Below are 27,601 nucleotides of genomic sequence, written 5' to 3'. Positions count from 1 at the left end.
AACAAAGAAGAGGCGATCTCTTGGGCCATGCTTCTAAATCCCAAAACACCAAGAAATTGTAAGACTCTCCACAATTGAAGATAATTTTAAGGAGACTGTATACCATTTTGATGATATTTGAAGGGGAAAGCATAGATTCGATGAAAACTCTACTGCCATGGTAGAATTACAGCGTACCTCTAAAATTATGATCCTGAGCTGAAGAGCCAAGAAGATTGGTGAAGAGCTGGAGTAGACAGGCTTCTGGGACTATGTTTCTGTGCAAATATTGATAAAATTGGTGTTCCAGAGAATAAGTAGAGTAAGTTGTATTAGAGCTTACTCAAATCTGACTTCATTGGTAAACTGTGATTTAACGGGAGTAGTTATCCCTTAATCCTGGTTTTATTTTCTGAAGTTTTTACTTGTCCTTAAACTCTTACTTCTTTGTGAAGAAACCTCCTGTGTCCAACCACAAAACAAGGGGAAAATATTTAGACGTCCCTAAATCCATTTATACTGTCCTACGTGAGATAGCTGATTTAACGTGAGTGTAATACCGTGCATTGATAATATATATTTTCAATTAAAAGATATAGAGGAGAAATATTACTATTACAGGTAATCCTTCATAACAATGATAAGAAAACACAGTCTTGGTTTGTTCAGGAGCACGTTGTGCCAGCTAGCAGAGTTGCCATGTTTAAAGAGAAAATGGAGATCCCAATATAAGACTCCTTGGGGGATGTGTTTCCTAGATGTTCATTATTTGGAATATGTTCCAGGAATTAGACTGAAGAACAATGTCCGCAGACAAGTCTGGAATTTTGTGAGCAATATCAGAGTCTTTGTGAGCTCGCTTTTCTCTCATGATTCAGCAGTGTGTTAAAAAAAATAATAGAAGCCTGTCAGAATAATACACGTCTGTCAAGTCTTGCACACTGAGCATGAAATTCATGCAGTTGGTTCTTTCCTTCTGTCTGCTCTGCCTCTCGCAGAGCTGTCACAGCTTCATTCTCCGTCTGTCCATTCACTGCCAGACGTGTCGTGCGCTGTAAATTCATGTAAAAATAATATAAATAAGATGGGAAAATGATGAAGTGCAACTGAGTTTGGCTTGCTTAAAAGTATTTTACAGTTCATTAAAAAATAATCAAAACCATTTTGAAAAATGAAAATTTAAAGTTTTGTTCAGTTTCCACAAAAAGTTGGAGCATGGAGGTGGCCAGAATGCCTGCAAATAATCTCCCAAAAATGTATCTCAATTCTCCAGGCTGCTTTGAAAATCTCAGTGTTAATGCTTGTGAAAAGATTGCTTTTGATGAAAGTCATCACACCACATGTATTTATTAACAAGGAATGGTTATTAGTCCCTGCTTAGCTTGAACAGAATTTAAACTGTTGATCTGTATCTGAAAAGCTGATTGTCTTGTTGCCAAAGATGTAACCTCTCAAATTCTGTATCAATTCCATGGCACTTGTCAACTTGAAAAGCCTGATAATCTTGTATTAGTTGTTAATAAAGTCATATTTAGACATAATCTGTTTATTCTGAAGGTGCCTTTTTCTTTCAGACTTCTTAGTACTGAGAAATTAAGTATGAACAAAAGTCTTCAGATCTTACTGTGCTTTATTCCATTCCTTTACATATTCTTTCGACTTTTTAAAGTTACCTTTTTTTTTTTCTAAATTTTTGATCTTCGAATGTCTCTAACATAGATATGTCTTTATAAAAGAATGTGAAGGGAGGGGGAACAACCTAGATGTATTCTACATAAATATGACTAAAATGGTTTACAGCAGAATAAAGCTTTTTGCTATTATAAATTATTTCTTTTTTCTCTTATGAGGAAAAAGTTACATTTACATGAATCAGGGTAATATAAGCAGTACATAGAGACTCAAAGTAAATCCATAGTTGATGTTTTTTTTTAAGAATGCACGAAACACTCTCTTCAGCCCTTTTCAGCAAACTTCTAATAAACTCTTCTTCCTCATTTAGTATATAGACTAAATGTTGCAGGAGGAAAGAAAAATATGCATTGTTGTGAAGTGTAGGAGTCCTGCTGATCAGGAGAAACACACAGTGAGCTGCAACCCCTTTCTCACAGCATCAACGCAAACCAGAAATGGCAAATGCTTCTGTGATTTAAGTTTTCCTGCACTAGGTACACAGAGGAGTCTGGACAAAGCCTTTTCAGATGGAGATTCTCTCTGTGCATTTCATTGGGTGTCTCAGTATTGCTGCATCTTTAAAGCCCTATACCCTAGATATGGTCGTCTCTTAAGTTAATTAGAATTTGCAGTTGACTATTTGCAGTGTGTTGTGGAAGAATGAACTATTTGAGCTGGAATGGAGTATTGATTAGGATCCCACAGGAAGCAGGAATTGCCTGACTACAGTTTTCTTTAGACACGTCAGGATTTCTTTTTTTTGTAGGATTCTAATCAATATTCATGGTTTTTGAGAAAGTGCTGCCTACCCCTAACCCTGGCCCCTTGGAAGCTACATTGATACTTGATAATACACCATAACCAAGGCTGCAGTCATCACTAAGACTGCTTATTGGGGAGTCTCAAAAGACAGGCAAAGATTGCTCTTTAAAGAAAACAGACTTGTATAAATGAATTGTCAACTTTAAGGTCCTTGGGGATCTGCACAACTGTTAATATGAGAGTGCCTTTAGATAACAGATTGAGACAGAATTTCTTGCTGAAAATCTGTGCTGTTAAGATTTTTTGACACTGTTAGACATGGTTTTATAAGCAAACTAAAGACTTGGTCTAAGTACAATTGTCATTTGGTGGTTACAACTGAACAAAAAAAATTGTTCTTAGCATTATTTCTGTTTTAATGGCTTGCTCTCAAAGTAGGTGGTCTTTCAGCAGCCTGTGTCACTCAGTATTCTCATTATTAGCAGTGGAAAGAATGCATGGTTTTCTGTAGACAGTACTACACTGAAGTAGATGGAAAACACAGCAAAGAGGCTTAGAATTCAAAATGATCCTGGTGAATGATTGAGTACAAAAGGACGTGGGAGCAATACTCAAGGCTTTCTTTGCCTCTTTAATGATAAGGGCTGTCCTTGGGCTTCCCAGGTCCCTGAGTCTAATGGCAGAAGTGGAAGGAGTGAAGCATTATCCACAGTACAGAAGGTCGAGGTGGGGACCACTTAACCAAATCTGATGTACACAGATTTATGGGACTGAGTGTGATGTATCCAAGCATCCTGCAGAAGTTGGCTGTTGTCATTACAAGGCTATTCCCTTGCCCACCTTTGGAAAGTTATTGTGACTAGGAGATTCCAAATGAGCAGGGAAAAAAACAAATGTCAGACCCATCTTCAAGAAAGGAGGATCTAGGGTTCTATAGGAAGGTGGCCTGACTGTGAGCTCTGGGGAGATTATGGAGCAGATCCTTCTAGAAGCCATGTTCAGGCACCTGAAGGGCAAGAACATGATTGGAATTTATCAAGAGCAAATTAATTGTCCTCTGTGATGAGCTGAGTGGCTCAGTAGATTAAGAGAGAATGGGGGATGTTGTTTACCTTGACTTTAGGAAGGCATTTTATTTGATCCAAGATAGGTGGTTTGGACAGGTGGACTGCAAGGTGGGTAGAAAATTATCTGGACTGCTCTGCTCAGAGTGCTGGTCCAAATTCCAGCTGGTGGCCAGTAATGTTCCTCAGATGTTAGAAGCTGTGGCCAGTACTATTTGATGCTTTTATTAACGACCTGGAGAGTAGGAGTGGGGATATGCCTTCAGCAAGCTCATGGATGATTCTGAGAATAGTTATTGAATGAATTGAAGTGTAGGGCTTATTTTCAGAGAGACCTTGACAGTCTGGAGAAATGGGCTGACACAAAACCCATGAAGCCATAGCAGCATGAAAGAAGATGGTTGAGAAAAGCTCACATGCTTTCTCAATGACAGAAAGGGGAAATTTCAAGTTTCCATTTTATATTACTCAGATGTAACAGTGGTTTATAGGATTGTCCAGTGAATAAAAAACACGTGATGTATGATCTAATTTGAACTCAGGAGGGGATCCTGCATTTCACAGTAGTGATGAGCGCTGTTGTTTGGGGTCCTCATCTTCTAGGATGTGCAACTATAAATAAAGAAGAGACAGCTGAGGAGCATCGTAAAAATTTTGTTTTGGATGATCTCTGATGATTGACAGGGAGACTGATAGAGATATCAAAAGCACAGAGTTTTTCTGTGTGGTATTTTCCTTCTTTTCTTCAGCATAAGATCCTCATTTGTATTCCTGCAGCACCCTGTCTTATTTTCTACATACCTTCTGTTTTATAGTGAATGAGAAGGTAATCATACAAATCACGCTATCCCATTGCAATCTGGGCACTGATTGAAGACAATCCTATGGGACAAAAAAAATATTAAAACTGTGCCATAATGCATGTGTATGCTGCATCAGGGCAAAATTGATTTCTACCTGCAAGCCCAATTTTGCAATTTTTTTTCATGGTTCTTTAAATTAAGCTGGACTGAGCTTTTCTAATGTGGTCAGCTTGGGTAGGTAATATTCTTGGGTTTTATGTGAAACAAGATAATAATTTGGGGTGCAGAATTACATTGTCTGGTAGCTTGCTAGCTGGGTGATAATGGGCTGATGTGGTCAAATACTGATTATTGAGAAATTAAGGACAGCTGGAAGCCAACACAGCTCTTTTTCACCTCTTTTCTGCTCCTCCCCATGTGATTTTTTCATTTCCACATATATTGCGATGGGGAGGGGATGTCCTCTGTATTTATTTTCTGATGTTCTGAACAAGCTTTTAGATTCACATATATCTAGCACATACTCTGGTTTCATCTTTATTTATTCCAAAGAAAGTTCAGATTTTAACATTTCATATCAATTCTATTTTAACTCTGAAAATAGCTAGGTACCAATTTATTATTTTCAAACATCTGAAATAAGATACACATTTTTGTTGGGAGAATCACATTCAAAGACGTGATTTCACAGTATCAGGTTAGACACAACATAAAACTAATTTAAGAAAATACAAATACGTGAGCATATATTCAGTAATTCAGTACTGTACTACATACTAAGGAGCTGATCTGGTTTGTGCAACAAAAGGATTATATCAAAACTGTATTTTTTTAATGTGATGCAGTAAGATGACAAGCAATTAAGATAATTTCTGATAGTGCTTCGCTCTCTCCATGCTCTCCAAAGTAAGACTGTATTTTGTGGGTATTGTCTTAATCTACTGGGGGTGGGAAAGAACACCTTTCTGATTTGGGCTGTGATGTCCGTGTAGCTGTATCTGTGTGGGGAAAATGGATTTTAAGTATTTTATTAGGAACCCACTCAAATTAATGTACAGAATGCTATAAAACTGGTGAAAGTAAACTTATTCTGGTGATTTTCCCCAGTTGAAAACCTAAACATAATAGTGTTCTGCTTCTAGTTATTACATGCATACATGCATCTAAACCAGAATGCAAGTCAGTCTGGTAACATTCAAAATCAAACCTAGTGCAAGTGATCTGTATTAAGGATTCTGTTATTAGAAACATGAGAATATTACTTCCTTCTTGAAGTTTTATATTTCCTGATTTATAGTTTTATGTTAATGTTGAAAGCTCAATCTTTATAAAAATGTAAAATGTCAACCGTAGCTTTTAAACACGTAAGACGATTAATAAGCGGAAGAAAATGTCTGTGTTACAAATATAAACTTGCAGATTGCCAGTAATTTGATGGACAAGCACTGTGTGGAGATGCTGGCAACTGTTGCTTTTGCATACTTTTGTATTTTTGTAGTTGGCTTCTAACTGTCAAGCACAGATGGCCATAGATTTTGATTTTTTTATGTTTCCGAGTTAGAGAAAACATTTATATGTTATTTTAAATTGCATTGTCTAAATATCATGTGTTGGCTACTCTATATGGATCTTGATTTTAATTGCTAAGTTATAGTATGGGATTTTTAGAACAAACTGTGTTGATATTTTGTTAATTAATGAAAAGTTTCTGTGCCCAGCTTTTGAATAATTGGAAGATTTGTTCTCAAGTAACTTCTCGTTAAGTAATCAATGTTATTTTGTGGTAGTAGCAACTTTGAATTTTTTTTTTTCCTGAAAGAATTAATCAGATTTGACACCGCCAGGCCTTTCTGTTGCTGATAATGGAGAATGTTCTACTTCAAAGTCAGAATTGGTGGTTTCAGTGGTACTTAACAAAGCATTTGGGACTGCTTGAACCCAGAGTTTAAAGGATTTTAGAGAAACCCTGTGAGCTTTGGTTTGAAGGATCAGGCATATTCTGCCCATTCTGGGAAGTTCAGTGTAGTATATAACATGTATTTTTTTTACTCAAAATCCTAGCAAAAATGAGGACTGATGTGAATTCATATGCTTTTATTGCTGTCTGTTCTTTGTAATCTTCTAGAAACTTGTGGAGGTGCTGGGAGAATTGAATGGCAATAAGAATCTGAAGATACTCTATAGGAATTTTTTGTAGTAGTGTATTTAGCTAATTTATATAAAGTCAGTTTACTGTTTTTCTCTGAAGTAAATTATTCAACACATTGTGACTTAAAGGGTCCCATAAAATAAAAATGTATGTCCTGCTTTTTTAAATGAAACTAGCTCCATCAGGGATAAGTTGCAGTCATAGTTAATAAGGAGAAAAATGGTGATTGAGTGGTAATGGAGGAGAAAAATTACTAAACACTAGACATAAAATAAGTTTTTCTTTTACCAGAAAGAAATTTTGCTCTTTCCATCTGTTATTACAGAAATTTAGGTTGGGATTTAGCCTTACTTTGGGCTCAGGGAAAAGATAGACTCACTTTTTTGCCACCTTGTGGTCTTAGGAGTGTTTTCCTAAGGGTTTTTTTGTGGGAGAAGGTCAGCATGTGAAGAAAATTACCGAACAAGAAAGAGATTTAGTAACTTTTTGTGTGCATGTAGTAGTTAATGACATGTTTTCATTGGTTTTATACTGTTGCTGTTCTGAAAGACATTTCTTTTGACTTTAATATTTTTTATGACGTAAATACAGTGAAATAAACATGCTTAATGCTTAACTTTCTTACTGTATTACAGTTGTTTTCTGAGCATAAATTGTTATCCTGAAAGAACTCCAAGGGATTGAGTCTACAGCTGTTGATTTAACTATATGTAGTTAAATAGCCGATACAACTATATGCTTGTTAAAGAACAGGCGCTAAACCCTTTGCTTTAAGAAGAAATAAAATGAAGTAACAACCTAAGCAACGCTCAGATTGTTAGTAAATTTTTTAGTGATACAGAAGGCAACGTACTTAATGAGACGCATCTGATGACTCTGCTGCTTTCCTAAAATTCAAGTTCTGAATAGATGAATGGTTTGATACCTGTATTTGACCAACTAAGTTGCTACTATGCCATAAACCAAGTTTTCTTTTGAAACCCAGGTGAAGCTTTTTTATCTGTGAATGTCCATTACTTCATTTCTCTTTCTTGTGGTGTATGGTATTCACCTGCATGCTTGCCTTGATTGTGAACAATTCATGAAGTATGGTTCTGTAGGTCAGAATGAATAAAACTGATTCTTGTAATTCACTTGACTGTTTATAGATATCAACTACAGTAAATGTAAAGCCTAACACGATAATTTTGTTGAATCAAACACGATATTGAAAGGAAAGGTGGATATCAAATTGGAAGATTTTAGTGCTTAAGCAGCATGGGGACTCTCTCATTTTGCCTTCTGTTCAGGAGGACTGTATCTGCCTTTTACTTCCAGAAGATAATTTCTTTCAAAATATGATTTCTTCAAGAGTTGAGTGGGAAAAAGTACTTAACCAAATTTGTAATTGTCCAACCTTAGAAAAAATGTCAGTGCTGAACCTTGCTGAAGGGTTCACCTTTATGAAATACTGTACTAATTATGGCTTTCAGTCTAATGATGTTTCTGCCAAGTGTATTTAGTAGGCCTTTCTTTAATCTGTCCCAGGAGCTTTAAGGTGTGGTACCTCTTACAAGTCCAGACCTTTTTTTTTGTTTATTTTACCTTTATCTTCATGTGATTGAGTTCAATGAACACAAGGTTTGTCTTGATTACTGTGCATCCATCCCCTAGGCCAGCAAGGCCTACTCAGGAACCTGCTTTCCATTCAGTTGGTGTCATGTGTAGCCTACCTCATTTAGACTACTACATGCTTAGTTTTATAAGTTATTTTTAAGTTGTCAGATACTGTGTTTGAATCTTTACAACTTTTCATTAACATGAGAGGTATCATCTTGTTATACATCTAAGACCATGATACGAAAGGTTGTGTCACCTTTTGGAGCTCAGAAATTATATTGATTCTTTCGTCTGTTGTAGCCTCTGCTGCTTACTCTTGAGCTGCTAAGTGTTACTGAGATATAATCATTTTATATCTTCATTTAAGATCAAATTGTCCACTTCCTAGAGTCTGTCATTTGGTTGTGTCAGCAAAGTATATCACGTCATGTGTTTTCACTCTGTAGGAAAGTGATACTAAGATCATACTGTAGGCTCTCACACGCATTTTTAAAATGACAACTGTTTTAGTTAATAGAACCTCATCTATTAATATATTTACATCTTGTTTAGGGTCCTGCACTTTAGTGAGCTTGGTGTCCATACATGGATGTCAGAGCTGAAGTTACTCATTGCCTTATGCGGATACCAAAACACCCTGGAGAGCTGGGTTGGGGAGTAGCTTACTAGCAGTGAGTACATGTTATTAAATTACTGGAGTCTAGTGGATTTGCATGTAGACATAAACATGGTGGCATGTAGAAAGTCTTTGCAATGTTATAGCCTAATAGCTAAATTTTATTACTCTTTTGAAGATTATGATGGTTGATTGCTTAATGCTTAAGGATAAATATTGATATTTTTGTTTCTAAAGGGCTGTGAGATAACAAATTCCTACAGTCCAATGAGCAGTACTGTAACTGTATGGAAAGCAACTCTTGCTTTCAGAGTATCTAAATCTTCATATTAGGATTCATCTTCAATAGTGGATCAACATACAAACCCATTTGCTGGGTGCAAATTTTCAAAATGCGTTCACAAGATGTGAGGAATGGCATGGAAAAGCGGTGAAGTTTTCTAGTTCCAAGTTAATGAAGAAAATCATATGACTCATTAGAGACTAGCAGTTTAGCAAAGTAAGTAGTATAGTAAAGCTCCTTTTTTTCCCCTCCTCATTCTTTTGTAAGGTTAGAATGTAACTGAAACGTTTGTGTCTCCTTTGTTAAAATTTATTTGACCCAGTTTTAGCTCTGGGCTCGAATTTTCTGGCTTTGGCAAGCTGGATGATTTTAGAAAGGCTAAGGGAGGAGAGGGGGTGCTGAAAGATTTTCTTAAACACATTCATTAGTCCATTCGTTAGCACGGTGATAATTCCTCGTCCTTCTCCACCTCCCCTCCAAAAACTGTTTCAAAGGGTTGTAGGACATTGAAGACTGACTTTATACCATTGGGGTTTTTTCAGCCGAACTACAGAAGGCTTCAGGATCCAGTTTTTGAAGTTGCTGTTACACATAGACCTGGTGAAACAGGAGTCCATTCCTGTCACTGTGTAACTCTTTTGCCTTCCCATTATTACCAAGCCTTTGAAACTCAAGCCAAAAGCAAGGGAGGCACTATACCTTTGGAGACAGCACCACGCTGCTGATCTCCCTCGCTTAGCACGGAGTAAAAGAGGTTCTGTTTTGTGTCAGCACTCTTGGCCTTGATGTGACAAAGACTTCCTAATGTTTCGGGCTTCAAGCATGGATAATATGTGCTTTTTTACAGAGCAGCATGAAACAGGCTTTCTGTTGCCCTTTCTTTTTTTGGTCACTGGCCCAGTCCACTTATTTCCTCTTCACTTTGGGAAATACAGTACCAATGCAGGTCAGATGCTTTATTCACCCTCTATATCAGCAGAGGTAGTTGTGCAGCATTCACTGTGAGAAGGATAAAGTTTAAAAGTAGATAGGAGAAATATATAAATAAGGTATATATAAGTAAGTTAGCTAAGAGACCAAATAGCTAATTTTTTTAGTAGTTAGTTTGAGGTGTTGCTTTTCCTGAAGCAGTCTGGCACTGAAATGCACTTGGTTTGTTTGTGTCTGTCTTTGTAACCTGACTTGAGGGTATTTTCATACACTTAACTTCTGTTCCTTGTCCAGAAAATAACTCAGCTGTAATGAACTTAGCTGTTTGTAGGTCTGTCCGTGTTTAAATTCTTGGGACATGGCAGAGCAGACCAGATCAGAACCATGCTAATTCTGAGGCTTTCCAGCTCACAGTGCCATCTGGAGGGGTTCATTCAAGTTCAGTGCCCTTGGTTATTAGCACCAACAGTACTCTAACTTGATACAGATTGCTAAAAAGAATTGCCCTGTGTACTGTTCCTCTCACTATCCTGTGTTGTCCTTCATGGTACTTCAGCTATAAATGTAAATTGTGGTGATCCCATTGGTTTTCTTCAGAGTACTGCAGAGGAACAGCTGTCTTTGAAGCTGAAAGACTCAAGTTTGTATATAGGTAGAGAATATAACATTTATTCTTTGGAAATTTTCATAGCCTTATTGCCATCCTCTAATACTCATGAACCCCTTAAGTCTCCATAAGAGGAGACATTCTAAGGTCATGCTCATGTTATTTGGGAAAATCTGACTAGGAATGCAGTGAACAAATAAGTAGATTGGAAATACCTCATTCCTGGGTGATTGTTTTCTTGTTCATTCATTCATTCTTGTTTCCCTTTTACTAAATTCAACATCTGTTGAATGCAACCAGTAAATTAAAGCTCCATTTGCCTCAGCAGATAAGCAGATTGAAACTTCCAAAGAACATTAATTCCTTACTTACAGTTCAGATTTTCAGCTGTGCGATATAATATGTTAAACATATTTGCAGGTTGTTTGCTCAGTTATCTTCTTCCTGTAGGTTTTTATCTCAGGATTTGGAAAGAGTAATGATACTCTCCTATTTGTTGATTAGAATAATAGAATAATAGAATAAAATCGGTAGACTTTACTAGAAAGTTGTTTATTTATCTTCTGTATTTGATAATTTTTCGTTCGACTCACTGTTATCCTATTACTGGATAGGCATCAGGAACCTAGAAGATGTAGGCAGCTCTGTAAATCTACCTGCCCTTCAGGAGGTAGTGCTTAGACCTTTTGAGAATATGACACAAAGTGACAAAGTGCCACTTTTTTTTCTCGAATACAGTTACCAGTTGGCCTATTCAACATCTCTTTTGGGGGCAAACTGTCAATCTTTTACAACTGGTAACAAGCTTTTGCAAAGCTTGATGGCCTAACAACAAATGAGTTTCTAACAGCCTGGGGGAGGCTCTGTGGCCAAAATCTCAGTGTTGCTGTCTCCGAGACTCTCTTCCTTATTCCTTTTGAGGGCCTCTGATCTGCTGCCATGGAACATAAAAATGTTACCATACGTTGGAATCACAAAATCAGTTCACAGGTGAGAGAGATATTACAGTAGGTTTGGTTTGTTGTTTTTTGGTTTGGTTTTGTTTTGTTGTCAGTTGTCCAGAGTAAAGTGGCATAGATAACCTGAGACTTAAACCAGAGCAGATCTCCAGCTTCTGAATGATGTCCAAAATTCAAATTCAGATTGGCCTTTTTGGTTTGCCATTACTGGCTTGCAAGACACCTGATTCAAGACTAAATGGGACATTTCTATGCTTTATAGGTGATCAAAACTAATTCCACCCCAGGGCCTTGCTTTCCCTCCTTTCTGTCTTACTGAAAGGCGTTGTAGCAATAATTGCGTACCTGTGGTCAAGGGAAGTGAGTGGTGACCTTTCATTACTATGACAAGTGAATCTTAAATTCATCCTTCACCTTTCAAGACAAGATAACAGTCAGTCTTATTCTAAATATTTTGGTTTTGCTTTCACTCTGAGTTATCATTTGGTGATGAGAATTCAGAGCATTATAATTGGAAAAGCCTGAACCTTTCTGTCACAGGACTGTTGATCTTCCCTAAGTCTCATGATGCACCCGAGTGGCGTCTTGCACTTGCAGGGAGAGATTGTCTGATTCTGGGGCATACCATAGTTACCACTTGTACAGTACAGTTTGCCACAAACCATGTTACACATTCAGATGCAACTTAGAGAAACTCTTTGTCATTCACTCTATATACAGAATAAATACCCCTTTCTTGGACAGATTTGAGGCTCTTGTATTGGTGGCAAGACCCAAGCAACACCTGACAAACAATAGTGCTCCCTTTTACCTACCCTCCGTGTGCTTAGTTACAGACACTGCTCCTGTGGAGAATTTTAGTCTGCTAGACTGAAAGTTTAAGCTATGCTTTCTGCTGTTAAATGCAACATTTATCTTGAAGCAATAAAGCAAGGAGTTGTTTGTTAGGGTCAATGAGCCTTTTTCATCTGTATTGTGAGACCAAATTCTCAACTAATAAATATTATTATTGCTATCAAACACAGGATTGTGTAGGGTCTTTTTATAAGAGGCAACATGTCTTGTTCATCCACAGAATATAGCGCTAACATCCGATCACTTCCTATTTTTCAAACTAATGGAAAGCTGAGAGCTGTTGTAAATGGCACTTCTGGAAATCTGAAAATAAATGTGTAATTTTTCCTGGACAATTTTATTGTAAGTTGTTGTGCATTAAAAGGAAAGAAACATAGCTTCATTCTCAGAGTTCAGCTTAAAATTTCAATTTTTTAATTACAATTGAGCATTTAATTGTACGCTGGATATTTGATAGAAATGATTCAGATTATAAACACGGACTTCATAGCATAATTTAAAAAATTGCTATAAAGTGGACATGTCTGTTTCTAAGAGGATTGCTATTTTTGCCTAGAAGCAGGATTTGGAAATCCTATGAGCTGGTAATTACAAGTTAGTAATTTTAGATGCAAAAGGTGAGAGGCAAGGATAAGGAGCAAAAATCGGCTGTTACTCATTACTGATGGAATTTTTAACAGGATTCAGTACTGCTTGGAGAATCCAAGGTCTTACCAGCATGATGGGAAAAGCGGGAGGCAATGTGCTGGCAGATAGATGGGTGGTGAGAGAAGACGTGCTTTAGATCAGTTTTCAGATATGCTAAAAGCCATGGTAAAGTTGCATTGGAGCTGACAGTGTTCCTGATGCCTTCCCAGTGTAATGTGCTCCTTCTCTGCTGTTTCTTGGAGGAGGATCAGTGCAGGGACCCTGTTCTGAGTGTCCTTCAGCTCCTGGGTTTGGATCCTTCCTCCTCCTTGAGTAGCTCCTGTGTTCACGTCTTTTGCTCTTGCTTGCAACTTTTGTAACTTGACAGAGACTTGACATTGAATTGTCTCCAAACTGCAGATTCAGAACTGACAGAAGCAGTGTAAAGTTCTCCACAGACTTAGTTTTGGCATTATCAGGCTCATATGCCTGGAAGACGGGGTGAAGGAATCTGTAGTTGTATCAGTTTGTATTTGTTTCACATTTTGTTTGAACTAGAAAAATGATTTTTCTAGAAACACAAAATCTGGAAGTATTTTTCTGTATTAATTAAAGTTTTAATTCTACAAAAATTATTTTCCTTAGTTCCCATGACTGCTGGTGGACGTTTTCCTGCTTGTTATTTAAGCGTAGATAGATCTTCAACTCTAGTTCCTGAATTCCATTTTTGAAGGAATTAGGTGTCTGAGACTTCCCTGCCTTGATGTGAACATAACAGATTGTATTCATTCAGCAGTACCTTTTTGTTATGCTGCTTCTCTCATTTCTCGTTTTTTAAATGTGATTAAATATCTGACAAGTTTGTGTATACTTGAATGCGTGGAATAAAAAGTGCAATGATTTGTGCATGTATCTGTCACTAGTAGTGTAATTATTTCCAACATATTAAATGCACATACAGAAATTTTCAGTTGAGAATTTGTGTAATACAAAAATATAAAAGTTCAGTTTGCATATGCATTTAGCTTTCATATGTGCCAATCTTCAGCAATGTTTAAACAGAAAAAATAAAGTCTACTTATAACTGCCATGATAGAAATTCATATATTAATTCTGAAGAAGTGAAAGTCAACAACTTAGTTTTGAAAGGAGAGAAATGTGGCATATCCAGATACCTCGGCTAAAATATGCAAAATACTTGAGGAGAGACACAGAGTAATTCACTTGTCCTTGAGCTGCACGTCTAATTTTGTAGACAAATCAAGGCTCTAAAGCTGCTTTTAAAAAGCCAACTTAACTTTCCATTAGAGAAGGTTTCAATCAAGTTGGGGAAGAGAGTTCTTGACCAGTGACACTACATGTCTTTTCATTATTTAAACATAAAAAGTAAAAAAAAAAAGCAAAATCTCTCAGTAGTTACAATTGAAGTCAGGTTGTCTGCCTTATGTCATTGTGGCATTTGGGCAAATTCTGCTTGTCTTTTGAATAAATTGGAAACTGTTCAGTTGAGGTAAATTTACAGTTTTAGGAGAATGTAGTGATGTTGCAAGGAGACAACTGGAAACCTTCACCCTTCTTGTTTTTGAGAAGCTAAATCTGTGCTGCTTCCCTCCCACCCCCCCTTAAACTTTGAAGCCAAGAGCAGACTGTCATTTCTTTTCTGGTTCAGAATTTGTGGAGTTTATAACCTTTAATAGATTTTTGGTGAAATAATCAAAGTTGCCTAGTTAAAAAACAGAAAAAAAAAACCCATGAAGTGGAACTAATGAGGGATGTAGTAGAGAAGTATTAAATATACAGATGAGCATATTTGGCTCAGCAAATCTTCAGGTCTTCCTCCTGTGAAGAGAGCAGGCACCATATGCCTAGCTGTCAGTCATCCTAAAAATGGAGAGGAGGCTGAAGAGACCCACAAAGAAATACAAATAAAGGGACATAAGCATAAACTAGGTGGAAGTCAGAACTGATCTGTCAGTGATGTGTTTATTTAGATTGGGGCTTCTCAGCTGTCCTGGAACCAGATGAGAGCCAGTGAGCGCTGCGGGTGATGGGTGGCACAGTCACCACACAGTGAGTGGGAAGGGGGATCCGGGTGTCCTGCTCCATTTGGGTCTTGCTGAAGAGGTTGGATGGATGCCTGGCTGTCTCGATTGGTGAATATCATGAGCAAATATGCCATCTTTTCTGTAGCTTTTTTCTTAAAATTGCAGCAGATTTATAAAAACTTATATTTGGGTATTAGTTGATGTAAAAAGTATTTGAAGCTTCAGGGTCTTTATTTGCATGATTTATATTTACATTGGAGCTACATTTATAGAACATATTGTAGCACTTAGTTGATGTTGGGCTCTTCAATTGGAAAATAATGATTTTTGTTTACAGATTTTATGGGTAAGATCTGCTTAATTTTTAGATTTAATTGGTAAAACCTACCATGCTTGTTTTTCGTATTTGAACAGAAATTTTGTTCTTGTTAAGAAAAAAATATTTTAAATGGATTTTCTTGTGTAAACCACTATAAAGTGATTAAAAGTGATAAGCTCTTCAAAAGGCAGTGTCTTACAGTATTTGAATAGCTTACATACTAATTGGTTTTTCAACTGTGTATCTGACTCACCTGTGACTTTTTGTTCATCAGCATGTTTTGCTACAAGGTAGTGTATCTTGTAATTTGCTCACTGTCTTTAGGCTATTCCATCATTATGTATATTGCTGTTTCTTTATGATGATTTCAGTAACTTGATCTGCTTTTTGAGTTTTTAAAAATCTTTATGCTACTTGCTGGAAGAAAGGTTTGCTTTTATTTGTTTCTGGTGTAAAAATTAAAAGTATTTTTTGTGAATTAATTTTGATGTATTTGTTACTATAAAATTGAAAAATGAGATCAGAGGTTATTTTGTTGTATTTGTCCTTTATCATGCCATTTGCACCTTTACCTTTGAATGTTTTGATTTCTAGGTGGCAGTCTGTGGAACACTAACTTGCTGGTATGAAACTGAAAAGGAATTAATTAATGGACTGTTGGTTAACATTTAATAATTTTTTTAAAACAAACTATGTAAAGGGAATAATAATATGAATGTGCCTCAGATATGCAGCATTAACTTCCAACTTGTTTTCAGTAATGATTAGTTTGAGGCTTTACGTAGAGCAGCTGGTAAGGCTTTATAGAGGATGTCATTAGGAATAAAGAGGAAAACTTTCACCTTTAACAAGATTTTGTCTTCACAGCTTGCCCAATTTAGGCAGCGGAAGGCACAAACTCATGGTCACAATGGATCAAAGAAGCAGAAAAAGAAGAAGAAAACAGCAAATGTCAAAGATGAAGAATCGATACAGGATGGGATTGATGCTGATCGATCTCAAGGCGATGAAGCATCCACGTGCAGCAGCCGACGGGGAGCAGCTGCTGCTGACTTTGCTGTTGTCAGGACTTTGCATAGTGGAGAAATTATCAAACACAATCAGACTTACAGCATCGAGGTGAGTTTGTGTCAGGCTGCAAACAGTTACTGGGGGAAAGTGGGGGGGTGGAACAAAATAGTCTCTTAATTTTGAGAGTGGGACAGCAGGAATTATAAGAGATTTTGGATATTAATTTGTTGCCTCCCCTATCTGTCCTTTCTATGTCCAGAGAAGGCACTTTCTACCCATTTTCTGCCATCAAGTTTTCTGTGGTAGTCAGTGTACTGTAGATTATGGAAGTTTGGTTCTGCTGTATTCCCTAAATGGGCAAAATTTGGTATTGTTTTCTTGCTTCATTTTGTGCTTTTTGTTTTATTAGAAGTTTACAAATTACAGTGCATTTTTGATCACTGCAGCTATGGCTACAGCAAAATGCAAAGCCACACGTCTTTCCTGTAATTTGAATCTTTCTCTGGTTAATGAGAAGGAGGAATTAATTTAGATAAACAGATGGTCTACTTAATGAAATATAATGCTGATTGCTAGTGGCTGAAGGTAGGTGCTCTGGGAAGCTTGCAGGGTGTCTCGTGACAGTCCAGTTCAGTTCTAAGCGGAGGTGAATTCGTGTGATGTGGTATGTTGTTCCAGATATGTATCTAGGATCAAGAGATGCTAATGTTATTTACAGAATAACTTATTCCATTCTTGAAAGTAATGCCTTTGACGGGATGTGAGTGACATTCTGAACAAGCAACTCAAGACAGATTCCCAGCTCTGTGCGTGTAAATGCAGACTTTTCTGGGAGATGTGGTACAGCTGGATGCTCTGCATTTTGACTTGTCATTCCTGTGCTAGGATAGACCATTTGAAACTATTTTGACTCCATTATCTCATTTCCAGCAGCTGAGAAGTAGTAGAAAAATGACACTTATTGAAAATCTCTTGCTTTTGTGTTTAAAAAAAAAAAAGAGATTACCCTGATGGAGGGTCAGACATAACTTACTGTTTTTAGTCTTATAAGTGCAATGATTTGGACAGGGAGCGTGTATTAGAGTAATTGGATTAGAGCTTGCTGAGCTGAAATGGCAGCCAATGTAATAGGCAGTTTCAGGCTAATCCCTGCAATGGAGAATTACAGACAGCTTTCTTGAGGTGTTTATAGGCTGCTGTGTCAGGAGAGTAAGGCAAGATTACTGGAGGCATTATGCAGGACACTTTTCTAGCTAAATTTTGATAACATTTTCTTCATCTTTTACTGCATTTTGTATCTAGAATTGTTCTTTCTGTACCACAAAGTAGATGCAGGACATCTAACTTTACTGGCTATCTAACTAAAAGTCCTGACTGGGCTCTTTGGTAGTTTTGTGGATAGAGGTTTATCTCCCTGCAGTTTTTCTAGTATGATTTTTCAGTCCCCAGCAGAATTAGCATGTCCAAATACAAATAACAAAGGGTTCCCTTACTCAATATGAATAACGGAAAGTGAAACAGAGGTACTCCTCTGGGAGCTTATTCCCCATCTGAAGTTAGAGGAGTTCCTTTTCAGGGAGGGCAAAAGTCCGTTTAGAGAATTCAAAGTTATTTTTTGCCATCATCTCTTTGGCTTTTATTTCCTTTCTTTTCCTAAGGGTGGGTTCCTCCATCCCCCTGTAATCCCTCAAGCTACAGAAATTAGTTGGAAGAACTCTGGAAGAACTATCAGTGTTCTGTACTGTCCCTATCCATTCCATTTTACCTTCTAGCTGAACTTGTAATTCCTACAAGGTTTTCAGTCCTCTCTCAGATGAGCAGTCTATTTACAAGATTTATTAGAGAAATATCAGTTGGTGTTTCTTGGTTAATGTCTCTAGGTCTTAATTTGTGTCATGTTAAATGCTGTTTGTCTTCTTCTCACAAAGAGAATAATATGTTGAGTTTCTAATTGTCTTTGGTTTCTGTGTTTATTCTGTTGCACCCTGATATCTATTGATCTTGACATCCATAGTGTCCTTTTCCATATAAATGTAGAAATAATCTAGAAGGCAGAGCCCAGGGTATAAATTGGATCAATGAAACTTTTTGCTTCTTTTTTGACTTCCTGAAATTAAAAACGAAAGAAAGCAAAAGCCAGTTTCACGGTAAATAGTTGCTGAGATTGCCTTTTCTGAGAAGTCTTGAAACGATGCATTGAAGCAGGCTGCTTTGCAAGAATGTACTAATGCCAGGAAAGCAAAATAAATTAACCTGTGGCACAGTAAAATTGTCCTTGAGTCACCTGAGTAGTAAAAGCTATTACACAAAGCTTCTTAGAAAAGAAAAGTACGAAGTTCTGTGATGAAGAATACCTGCTAATTGTCTGAGGTTGGATTAGTAACTCGTCTTTTGTTTTTCACAGGACAAATCCATTTGGTAATAGTTTTAGAATAGCTTAACTGTTCACTCAAGTAGGTGATAAAGTTCAGAGCTCCATGTTCGTTGTTTCATTTCCAGTTGATAGTGCCTGAGACTTGACAGGCAAGGAACAGAAACAGAGTAAGGCAACACTGGGAAGGATTCTTGGGAAGAACTAGGGGAGAAAAGTGACAGAAATGTGGAAACATAAGCAGTTTGGAGAAACAGAGACAGCTCAGTGAGCAAAGACATAGGTGGTGAATGTGGGTAAGGCATTGCTATCATAGAAGCATGAAAGCAAAGAGCAACCATAGGCTTTGACTAGAGAAGAGATGTATTCTGGGATGTACAGTAAGGTGGAGGAACTGAAAAAAAGGCTGGATAAATAAAATGTAGTAAAAATTAGCCCAGCCACTTTAGATAATGAAGAATCCCTTGAAAAATGTTTTGAACTTGGAGAATGAAGATAAATGTTTGGAAATGGTCTGTTCAATACTGAAGTCAGTGCCACAAGAAAAGACAATAGATTCTCAGCAGCATATGGTTCTGACTGAATCCAGTCATCTTTCCATTCACTGTCTGGCCAAAAGATTGCCAGGATATCTTGCCAGTTTTCTTGGATGCATAAGAAAACCTCTGGTATGATGCCTTCCTTTCTATCTGTAAATGGTGATCTATAATAGATTTAGAGATGTGGAAATTACCCACATGCACATTTAATTTTAGAATAAACAATTCTAATGCCATATTACCAAAGAATAGAAACCCGAATAAATTCTTAGTTTTATTCCTTGTTGGTGATGTTTTCTGAGACAGGAAATTTATACAATCAGGACTGGTTTACCTCACTGCAGATTATATTCAGATTTGAGAGTAGTTTATCTCCACTGTGATGTATGCTATTTAAATCTGATGGTAGTCAGTTGGTTTGGATTATAAATTACCAGGAAATAGATTCCTTTTAATTGAGTGGTTTTTGAGTATATGTTTATGAATATATGATTTTAAGAATATATGTATAAAATATATAAGAATATATAAGAATAGTGCTTCTTATCTGGAATGTTCTACAAATACTAAGGACCCATAAAGCTCAGGATGGACCTACAGAGAGAGTTTCATGACTGGGATTTTCAGTTTACATTCTCTTTGCCTCCCTTCCTACTCATGGTCCTCTCAATTAGTCTTAGGTTGTGATCATCTATGGAGCACTTAGTGACCCTTGTGAAACTGGCCAACCTGAAATAAAATTCTTTTCTCTTCTGCCACTGGCTAATAACACATTCAAGAATGAATCCAGAATTTTGGAGTCACATTTTTGTAACAGTTTACACTGAGGTCATAAAAAAGTCGAGTAACTTCAGGTAGAATTTGGTTCCATGAATTCTCAGTCTTGGTTCTCAGCTTTTAATACTCTCATCCATTGCAATTGGAGTAGTTTAGTCCTGGATGTTCATTCTTGCAAAACATTTTATTGTCACCTGTGAATGCTTTCTAAAGAAACATAAAAATTGCTTTTCAGTTCTCATGGCCAATTCCACATATGTGTTCTTTTGTGAATCCTATGACAATATTGGGCATCCAGTGCCAGAAGACATGACTTATGAGTAATGCTTAACTGCATACAGAAACTAGCTCCTCTGAGAGGGACCTCCTGTGTTCCACAGGCTGATTATTCTCTTTTCCTCTGAAGAAAGTATACAGATGAAAGTGTTTTCAATTTTCTGAACACTTAAGTGCTATCATTAAAGATACTACCTGCAAAGTTGATGGAGATAGTTAAAATACACTGAACAGACATCTCAAAGACTCTTCATCGGCAACTATCAACCACCTTGTCAGTGAAGAACACATTACATAAAGAATTAAAACATCTTGCCAGAAGAGAATAGCTGTTTGTAGAAAGAAAATGCAGTGGGGTGTAATTGGTAGAATATGTGTAAACAAACAGCCTGAAGTCAGTGTGTAGCAGAAACCTATTTCAAATTCCATAAAGTATTGAGAGGACTTGCAAATAGCTTTGTTGCCATTATCCTTTATAAGGATGTTGTGCTGCTAACAGTGTGTGTATCAACAAATTTTCTGAAGTATTTCCTTTTAAACTGGACTCCTGTGGTTCAGACAGATAAGCTGTGTAAAACATACTTCTGTTGACCAAAGAAGAATGGAAGCGTAGAGAGTGTGTGGCTTAATCATGGAAGGAGGTAGATTTTGAAAGAAGGTTGATCGGGTCTCAGGCACGGAACAGGGCTGCTTGGAGAGCAAGATGAAAGCCTGGAAAATGTTGGCTGCTTGTAATGTTATCGATTCTGACAGCAAAAGAATAGCATTAAGTCTTCCAGCATTGAAGTCTACTATGTGAGTTCATAGGATTTAAGTCTTTTAAACTTATTTATATCAGGGTTTGCATGAACACCTTAGCACAGAAGACAGATCCATTGAACTCAGCTCATTTGGTCATCTTTCTGTACTTGTTTTCAATAAATCCCTTGGCAAAAATACTTAGTCTTAATGGCCAAAAAAACTACATAGATGCAGGATTGAAGGAGGTATTTTAGAAATATGATTTATGCTGCTAACAAATATTGCACCTCTAAACTGATGGAGCACTATATGGTTTTCACTATTTTTTATTTTAGTTTGTTTTGGTTTGTTTGTTTGTGGTTTTTCTTTTTGGTGTTTTGATTTTTTTTTTTTTTTTTTTTCCTTTAGCTTGGTATTCAAAAAGGACCAACAATATATTCATGTTTTAAAAATCTCATATGTGGCAAAATTACCATAAAAAATTAGATCATTATTTTCAGTAGTCACCTTCCTTTGAGAATTCTTATTTTTTCACTCTAGCCTAAGCTTCAATGTACAAGTTCTTTGCCCTTTACTATGATTACCTACTAAGTTTGAACTTATGCTAGGATCTTTTTCGTGGTACTGCTTATTTTTTTAAAGAAAAAAGCTACATTTCCAAAATATTGTTTTGTACTTGTAGGTTGTGTTTTCATTAGAAGACTTTTTCATGTAATTATTATGTTTCCATTATGAGAATTGAACAGCAAGGTAGCTTTTTCTTTTTTAAAGCTGCAATTTCAAGGAGGTGAAGGTGACCTTCGCTTTCTGTATATTCTAATCAAATTCATATACGCCTTAATATTTTGGAATACTGTCTGCATTCTCAGAAACAGATGGAAAATGTCTTGTTTAATATTTTTAGAGTGCCATAATTGTAAATATTTTAATATTTTATTTTAGCCGGAAAGTGAAATTTCCACCACAGTAGAAGATTACAGTTCTGAGGTAAGACTGAAGTAACGCTTTTCCTAACCTTTCTTTCAACTTTTTCTTTTCCATGTTTACTGCAATGATGTGCATTGTTTTTCAAGAAGAAAAGGAAAGAAAGAGCAGACGTGATATTATAGACAAAGCTGTTGCATGTCATTACTGGTATGATTAATGTGCCATTAAACAAGCATTGTGTCAACTACATAATGGGATAGCTACTATAATCAATAATGCAGTAGATCTATGAACTGTTGTAACAATGTCATCGTTACGCTTGTATTAATGCTTCATGTTGCCATCAGAATTGTGGCTGTGCATAATTTCTATTAATTTTCTGTGGGAAAGTATTTAACAAGTTGATTAGGGTTTTAATGAGTTCCAAAGCAGCTGTCGCTCAGCGACTGGCTGGGCGCGAGTCTGCTGCTGGGAGCTGGTGAGCGATTGCCTTTGTATCACTTGTTGTTTGGGGGGTTTGTTTTGTTTTCTTTCACTTATTAAGCTGTCTTTATCTCATATCCACATATGTGGAACTTTAGTATTGCGAAGTAAGACAGTTTGTTATGTTTGTAAGGAGTAAACTAACTCATGCGTAACTGTGGGTCGAGAACATGCTTGCAAGAAATAGCCATGGAATATCGCAGTACAGTAGATATTGTTTCTAGTTTAAAAAATTAACTTTTCATGTCTAAAACAATTGCATTTTGTAGTGACAGTCTGGGTTTTGTTTTGCAGATGTCTGTATTAAACGCTTCTGCAAAACACACCCCAGAATCTTAAGCTTGGCAACAAGTGAAAGGGATGAAGTAATCAAACAAGTCTCCATTACTGAAGTAAATTTAGTGTAGAATACTTTGTTCATCTCTTGATTTAGCCTTTTGTAAGAGGAGGTGACTACACCTTGGAATAACTGTTCCATTCTAGTATTACAGCTGCTCACTGTGAAGCCTCAGGGAATATACACACCAGACAATGTGTCCCTGACCTGCACTACATGGTGCAAAAATAAAATACTGACCACAGTGGGTAGTCTGGACATGCCCTGAGAAATGGAGGGACTTTATTGCCCAGCTTAAATGCTCTGTCTTCACTTGTTTCTTCTCCCGGCTTGTTCCCTTTGACCAACTTTGTGTCTGTTTTCTGCACCCTGTTTTTCTCTAAATTCTTCCCTTTTCTGTAATAGCTCCTGTGAATTTTACAGCTCTTGCCTTTTCCTCTTGCTTGGTTTCTTATCTCAATATTACAGGCCAGGGGTGTCAAACTTATTTTCACCTGGGCCACATGAACCTCGCCATTGCCTTCCAAGGGCCGAATCTAATTTTAAAATTTTTTAATTTTAAAAAATGTTTTAAAATTAGATTCGGCCCTTGGAAGGCAATGGCGAGGCTCATGTGTCCCCTGGTGAAAATGAGTTTGTCAACTCTGTTATAGGCTTTTCGGCCTATTTCTCTTCTTTTTCCTTCTTCAGTCATTCTGAAGCCCAGTTTATTTCCCAGCCTTTCCCATCAATCCCACTTACAGCTTCCTCCATAGATCTGGTCTCAGCCTTTCTAGTTGAATTCTTTTCCCGTCCCTCTCTTCCTCACTTTGATTCTTTGTCTCCCACATCTGCCTCCTGACCTTGTTTATAAGCACCCTTGCTTTCTTCTGGTGTGTTGGGAGTAGGCACTTGGGAGTACAGGGAAAATGTTCCCACATATTCGTTATGGGCTACTTTCAAATACAAAATACTGAACCGTATGGACCCATGATCTGGTCAGTTATGATCGTTCTTATGGCATGTTTTTGTGATGCAAATTAAAAAATATCTGAAACCAGCACTTCTGGAATCGAAGATTCCAGTCCACCTCCTGGGGAGTAGTGTAAGTGAAAGAGAGAACGAGAGAAACAGGAAGGAAGGAAGGAAGGAAAGGAAGGAAGGCTGGCTTTTGTGGAGAGATAGGTGGAAGAGGTTGAAGCAAACACTACCTGGGGACAAAAATCAGTTTAAAGATTTAGTATTTTTCATAGATAAAATGTGTTTTATTTTGTCCCAGGAATTAAAGCACTAAAGAACAAAAGAATCTGAGTTTGCTTTATGTATGGTAAGATGATAGGGCAGTATGTGCACACAGTTTGTCATTGAGAGTGTAGCAAATACACGTTTGAACAACTGCTGTGACCTTACTGCATCTTTTTAGAATATGCGTCACCATGGTATGTGATTACTATTAGATGGAATATGCAGTATGTGAAGAACAAACCATTAGAAAACAGTTGACAATGACATTGATGTTCCTGGTTTTTTACAAGTGAGAGGTATTACATATATAATGAAGTATGACTAAGAAATTTTGATCACTTCTGAGGTTGTAGGAAGCCGTGTAGGAAACTGCAAAAACCCAAGAAAATACAATCTTTGCATAAGGAAACAGAATACAGAAAGCTCTAGAATGATGCCTTATGGTAATTGTGAATATGTTCTGATTTTTAATGTTTCGTTGTTAGTATCAGTTGAATTCAAAGCTCTATATGTGAAAATTGTTTTCAAAATGAAACAGGTACCTTTATCCAGCTTCAAAGATTTCTGTGGGTACCTACAGAGTATATTAGGGAACAATTTTTCAGATACTAAAGACAATAGAACTGCAGCCAGACTGCCTTCTGAATGTGCCTTTTAAAAATTGCAGATTTCCTCAAAATTGCAGGTTTCCTCAAAAATGCAACAACAGATGGGTTTTTAGGCATTTCTTATTCTAATTCCTGGAAAAAAGACCTTTTGCTTCCCTGAGAGTTGTTTTCTAAGACATAAGTAGGCAATGCAAAACTTGTGAATAAAAACATGATACTGGATCTGGTGAAGAACAAACTCAAGTGGTGAGAGTTGCTGTCGTAATAAGCACTTTTAAGTTCCAGTTAATGACAATTGGCTGGTATCTGCAATGAGGAAACAACATGTTTAGGAATGCGTGTCTTGTAGGAACTGAATTTTCAATATGTTTCATGTCAGCTGTAATGTTACTTTTATTATTAAAGGTCTACTTACATTCATTATTACCCTGTTAATAAAGCGATCTGAAGCCTTTTCCATTGAGGAAGATGAGAATAAGTTAAATTTTGTCTGTAATAGCATATTTATGAAGTTGTATGAAATCTTGAGCTTACCTTTTTTTTTCAGATACGTGACCTCCTTTTCAGAATGCTAAGAATTCACACATTTGTAGAAACATAAGCCTATTGCTCCATCCTTCCCCTCATTGTTTAGAGCATCTGTATTCTTTTTAGTGTTTTTTGTCAGAAATTATGTTGAAGTCAGGGCTGTCATGCTTCAAAGACAAGCAGGTCAAAGAATTTGTTCTTTTGCTATTGGTGAAATAAGTCAGATGTTTTTAATTCTTCAGCTCCTTCTCTTGAGGAAATGGATAAAAATCAGTGAGAAGTATTTCCCTTACCAGGTACACAGTTATAAGCCAGTACAGTCATCTAAGCAAAGCTGAGGGAACTAATGAATATTTATGTAAGAATTCTTGTTCTGAAGGAATTTTATTGTAAATACAGTCACTTGTTCAGTTTTGTTCTGCCACCTCTCTAACTGCCTACACTGTGAAAGATAATAGCCGGACTGAAGACTGATAAATCCTTCATATGACCAGTTTGCCTTCTGTAACGAGTTATTCAGTTTGAGCAAGAATGAGACACACCTGCATAGCCTTAGATTATAATGGTGATTAGCTATTATAGGGTTATGGTCTAAACTCAGGACTAAGGGTAGTTAGTCTTTTTCTGACAGATTTGTTTGTTTGTCTTAATAACCGTGTAAGGTAAAGTTGCCCCCATATCCAGGTTGTTTCAGAAAGCCACTTTTTAAAAAGCCGCTCATTGTTATCTTTCAGACGCTATTAAGCTTAGTTAAATTGTATGACTGAAATTATTTTAATCACAAACTAAAAATGCTTCTCATTTATGGAATATTAGAAAAAGACCAAAAAACACAACAAAACAAACCTCAAAACAAACAACAAACGGGCAAACAAAAACCTGAAATTACTTTTCCCAAGTTATCCTAATTGCTAGTTTCAGCTAAGTTTCATATAGTCAGTTGTAACATTAGAAAATTGAAGAGAGGCTAAGAACATTGAGAAGCAGTGTTGGAGGTCTAAGTATTCATTTTTGTGAAGGAATCAGGTGTTCAAAATGTGAAAGAAATGGGCGAGGAGGAAATGAAAACATGAGGTAAAATTGCTAATTAATTCCAGATGCTTCTGTATGTGTCTACTGCCAAATCAGAGCACTTTTTATATCGAAAGTCTGCTTGCCAGTCTGTACTAGGTTGCATTATTTTGATGCATTAAGGTATTTTCTACTTTATTTCAGTGATTGAAAAACGTGTATTGGTTTATACTGAGCGTGAATTTGCTATTTATAAAGGGAAATCTCTGTAGTACTGACATTAATATTATAAGTAGTTACGTATTATTACTGTTATTTCTGAAGTACACCATCAGGTCTTCCAAGGTCTAAGGAACATTAAAAGCGGTACACTGATTTCATAAATTAAATCCTAACCTCTAATGGCAATTCTCATGAATTGCTGCCTTATTTCAGTGATGGACTTTGGTTTTCCTTGTGTTTTTCTGGAAGATTCCTTTCATTTGTCTTAAGCATATGTATTTGCTGATGCAATATAAATTATACCTTAATTTTTAGCCAATAGCCTAAAAATTATCCTTTGTATCAGTAGATACTATTTCTGTGAGTTATTTTGAAAATACAACAAGGAAGAAAAATCAAACAGAACATCTTTTGAGGGATTTCCATAACCTTCACTTTTTTCATGTCTTTTGTTCACCAAAACAGTTGTGTTGTAAAATTTTTTTCTTAATTTGTGATTATTTGTTTATGCAATTATACCTAGAGCTCTTGTTACTCCTTGTTTCCATTATCTGAAAATGTGATGAGGTTTGGTTATTACTTTAAATCTTTAGTTGTTTGCTAGAGTATGTGTAACCAAGGGCATTTTAAGGCATTAGGGCATAAGGACATTTCAGCATTAAAGGTGGAGTGCAAAGCTTTAAAAGAGGAAATTATAAGAGTCTATATCAATACTATTTATGGGCTTGCAGAAGACCTCTATATGGGTGAGCCACTGGGGCCATGAAACAAAGCACAGAAGTCCAATAGGAATCAAATTGTTTTGGTTGGAAAAGACCTTCAGGGTCATTGAGTCCAACTGTCAATCCAGCACTGCCAAGTCCACCTCTAAACCATGTCCCTAAGCATCTCATCTACATGTCTTTTAGACACCTCTAAGGATGGTGACTCCACCACTTTCCTGGGCAGCCTGTTCCAATGCCTGACAAACCTTTCCGTGAAGAAGTTTTTCCCAATATCTAATCTAAAACCTCCCCTGGCACAACTTCAGGCCGTTTCCTCTTGTCCTCTCTCTTGCTACTTGGGAGAAGAGACCAACACCCTCCATGCTACAACCTCCTTTCAGGTAGTTGTAGACAGTGATAAGGTCTCCCCTCAGCCTCCTTTTCTCCAGGCTGAACAGCCCCAACTCCCTCAGCCGCTCCTCAACAGGCCTTGTGTAGACATCTCTTAACACTGAGGTTAGTATCTAGGCTACAATATTCATGTCTTTCAGATGAGTGAAAAAACAATTTT

General features: G+C 36.8%; 1 protein-coding gene across 6 annotated transcripts in view; it reads left to right on the top strand.

The window, feature by feature from the left end:
- Positions 1-27,601, top strand: part of AKAP9 (A-kinase anchoring protein 9) — a 112,913-nt gene that overhangs the window by 8,013 nt on the left and 77,299 nt on the right. For all 6 annotated transcript variants that reach the window (XM_071805138.1, XM_071805143.1, XM_071805142.1 and 3 more), the window contains exons 2-3: positions 16,139-16,390; positions 21,929-21,973. In XM_071805138.1, coding sequence (XP_071661239.1) covers positions 16,139-16,390; positions 21,929-21,973 — 297 coding nt within the window. The remainder of the gene's footprint in view (positions 1-16,138; positions 16,391-21,928; positions 21,974-27,601) is intronic.

This window comes from Patagioenas fasciata, chromosome 2 (genome assembly GCF_037038585.1).
Source record: "Patagioenas fasciata isolate bPatFas1 chromosome 2, bPatFas1.hap1, whole genome shotgun sequence".
Taxonomy (NCBI): Eukaryota; Metazoa; Chordata; class Aves; order Columbiformes; family Columbidae; genus Patagioenas; species Patagioenas fasciata.
This window is presented reverse-complemented; position numbering and strand designations above follow the sequence as displayed.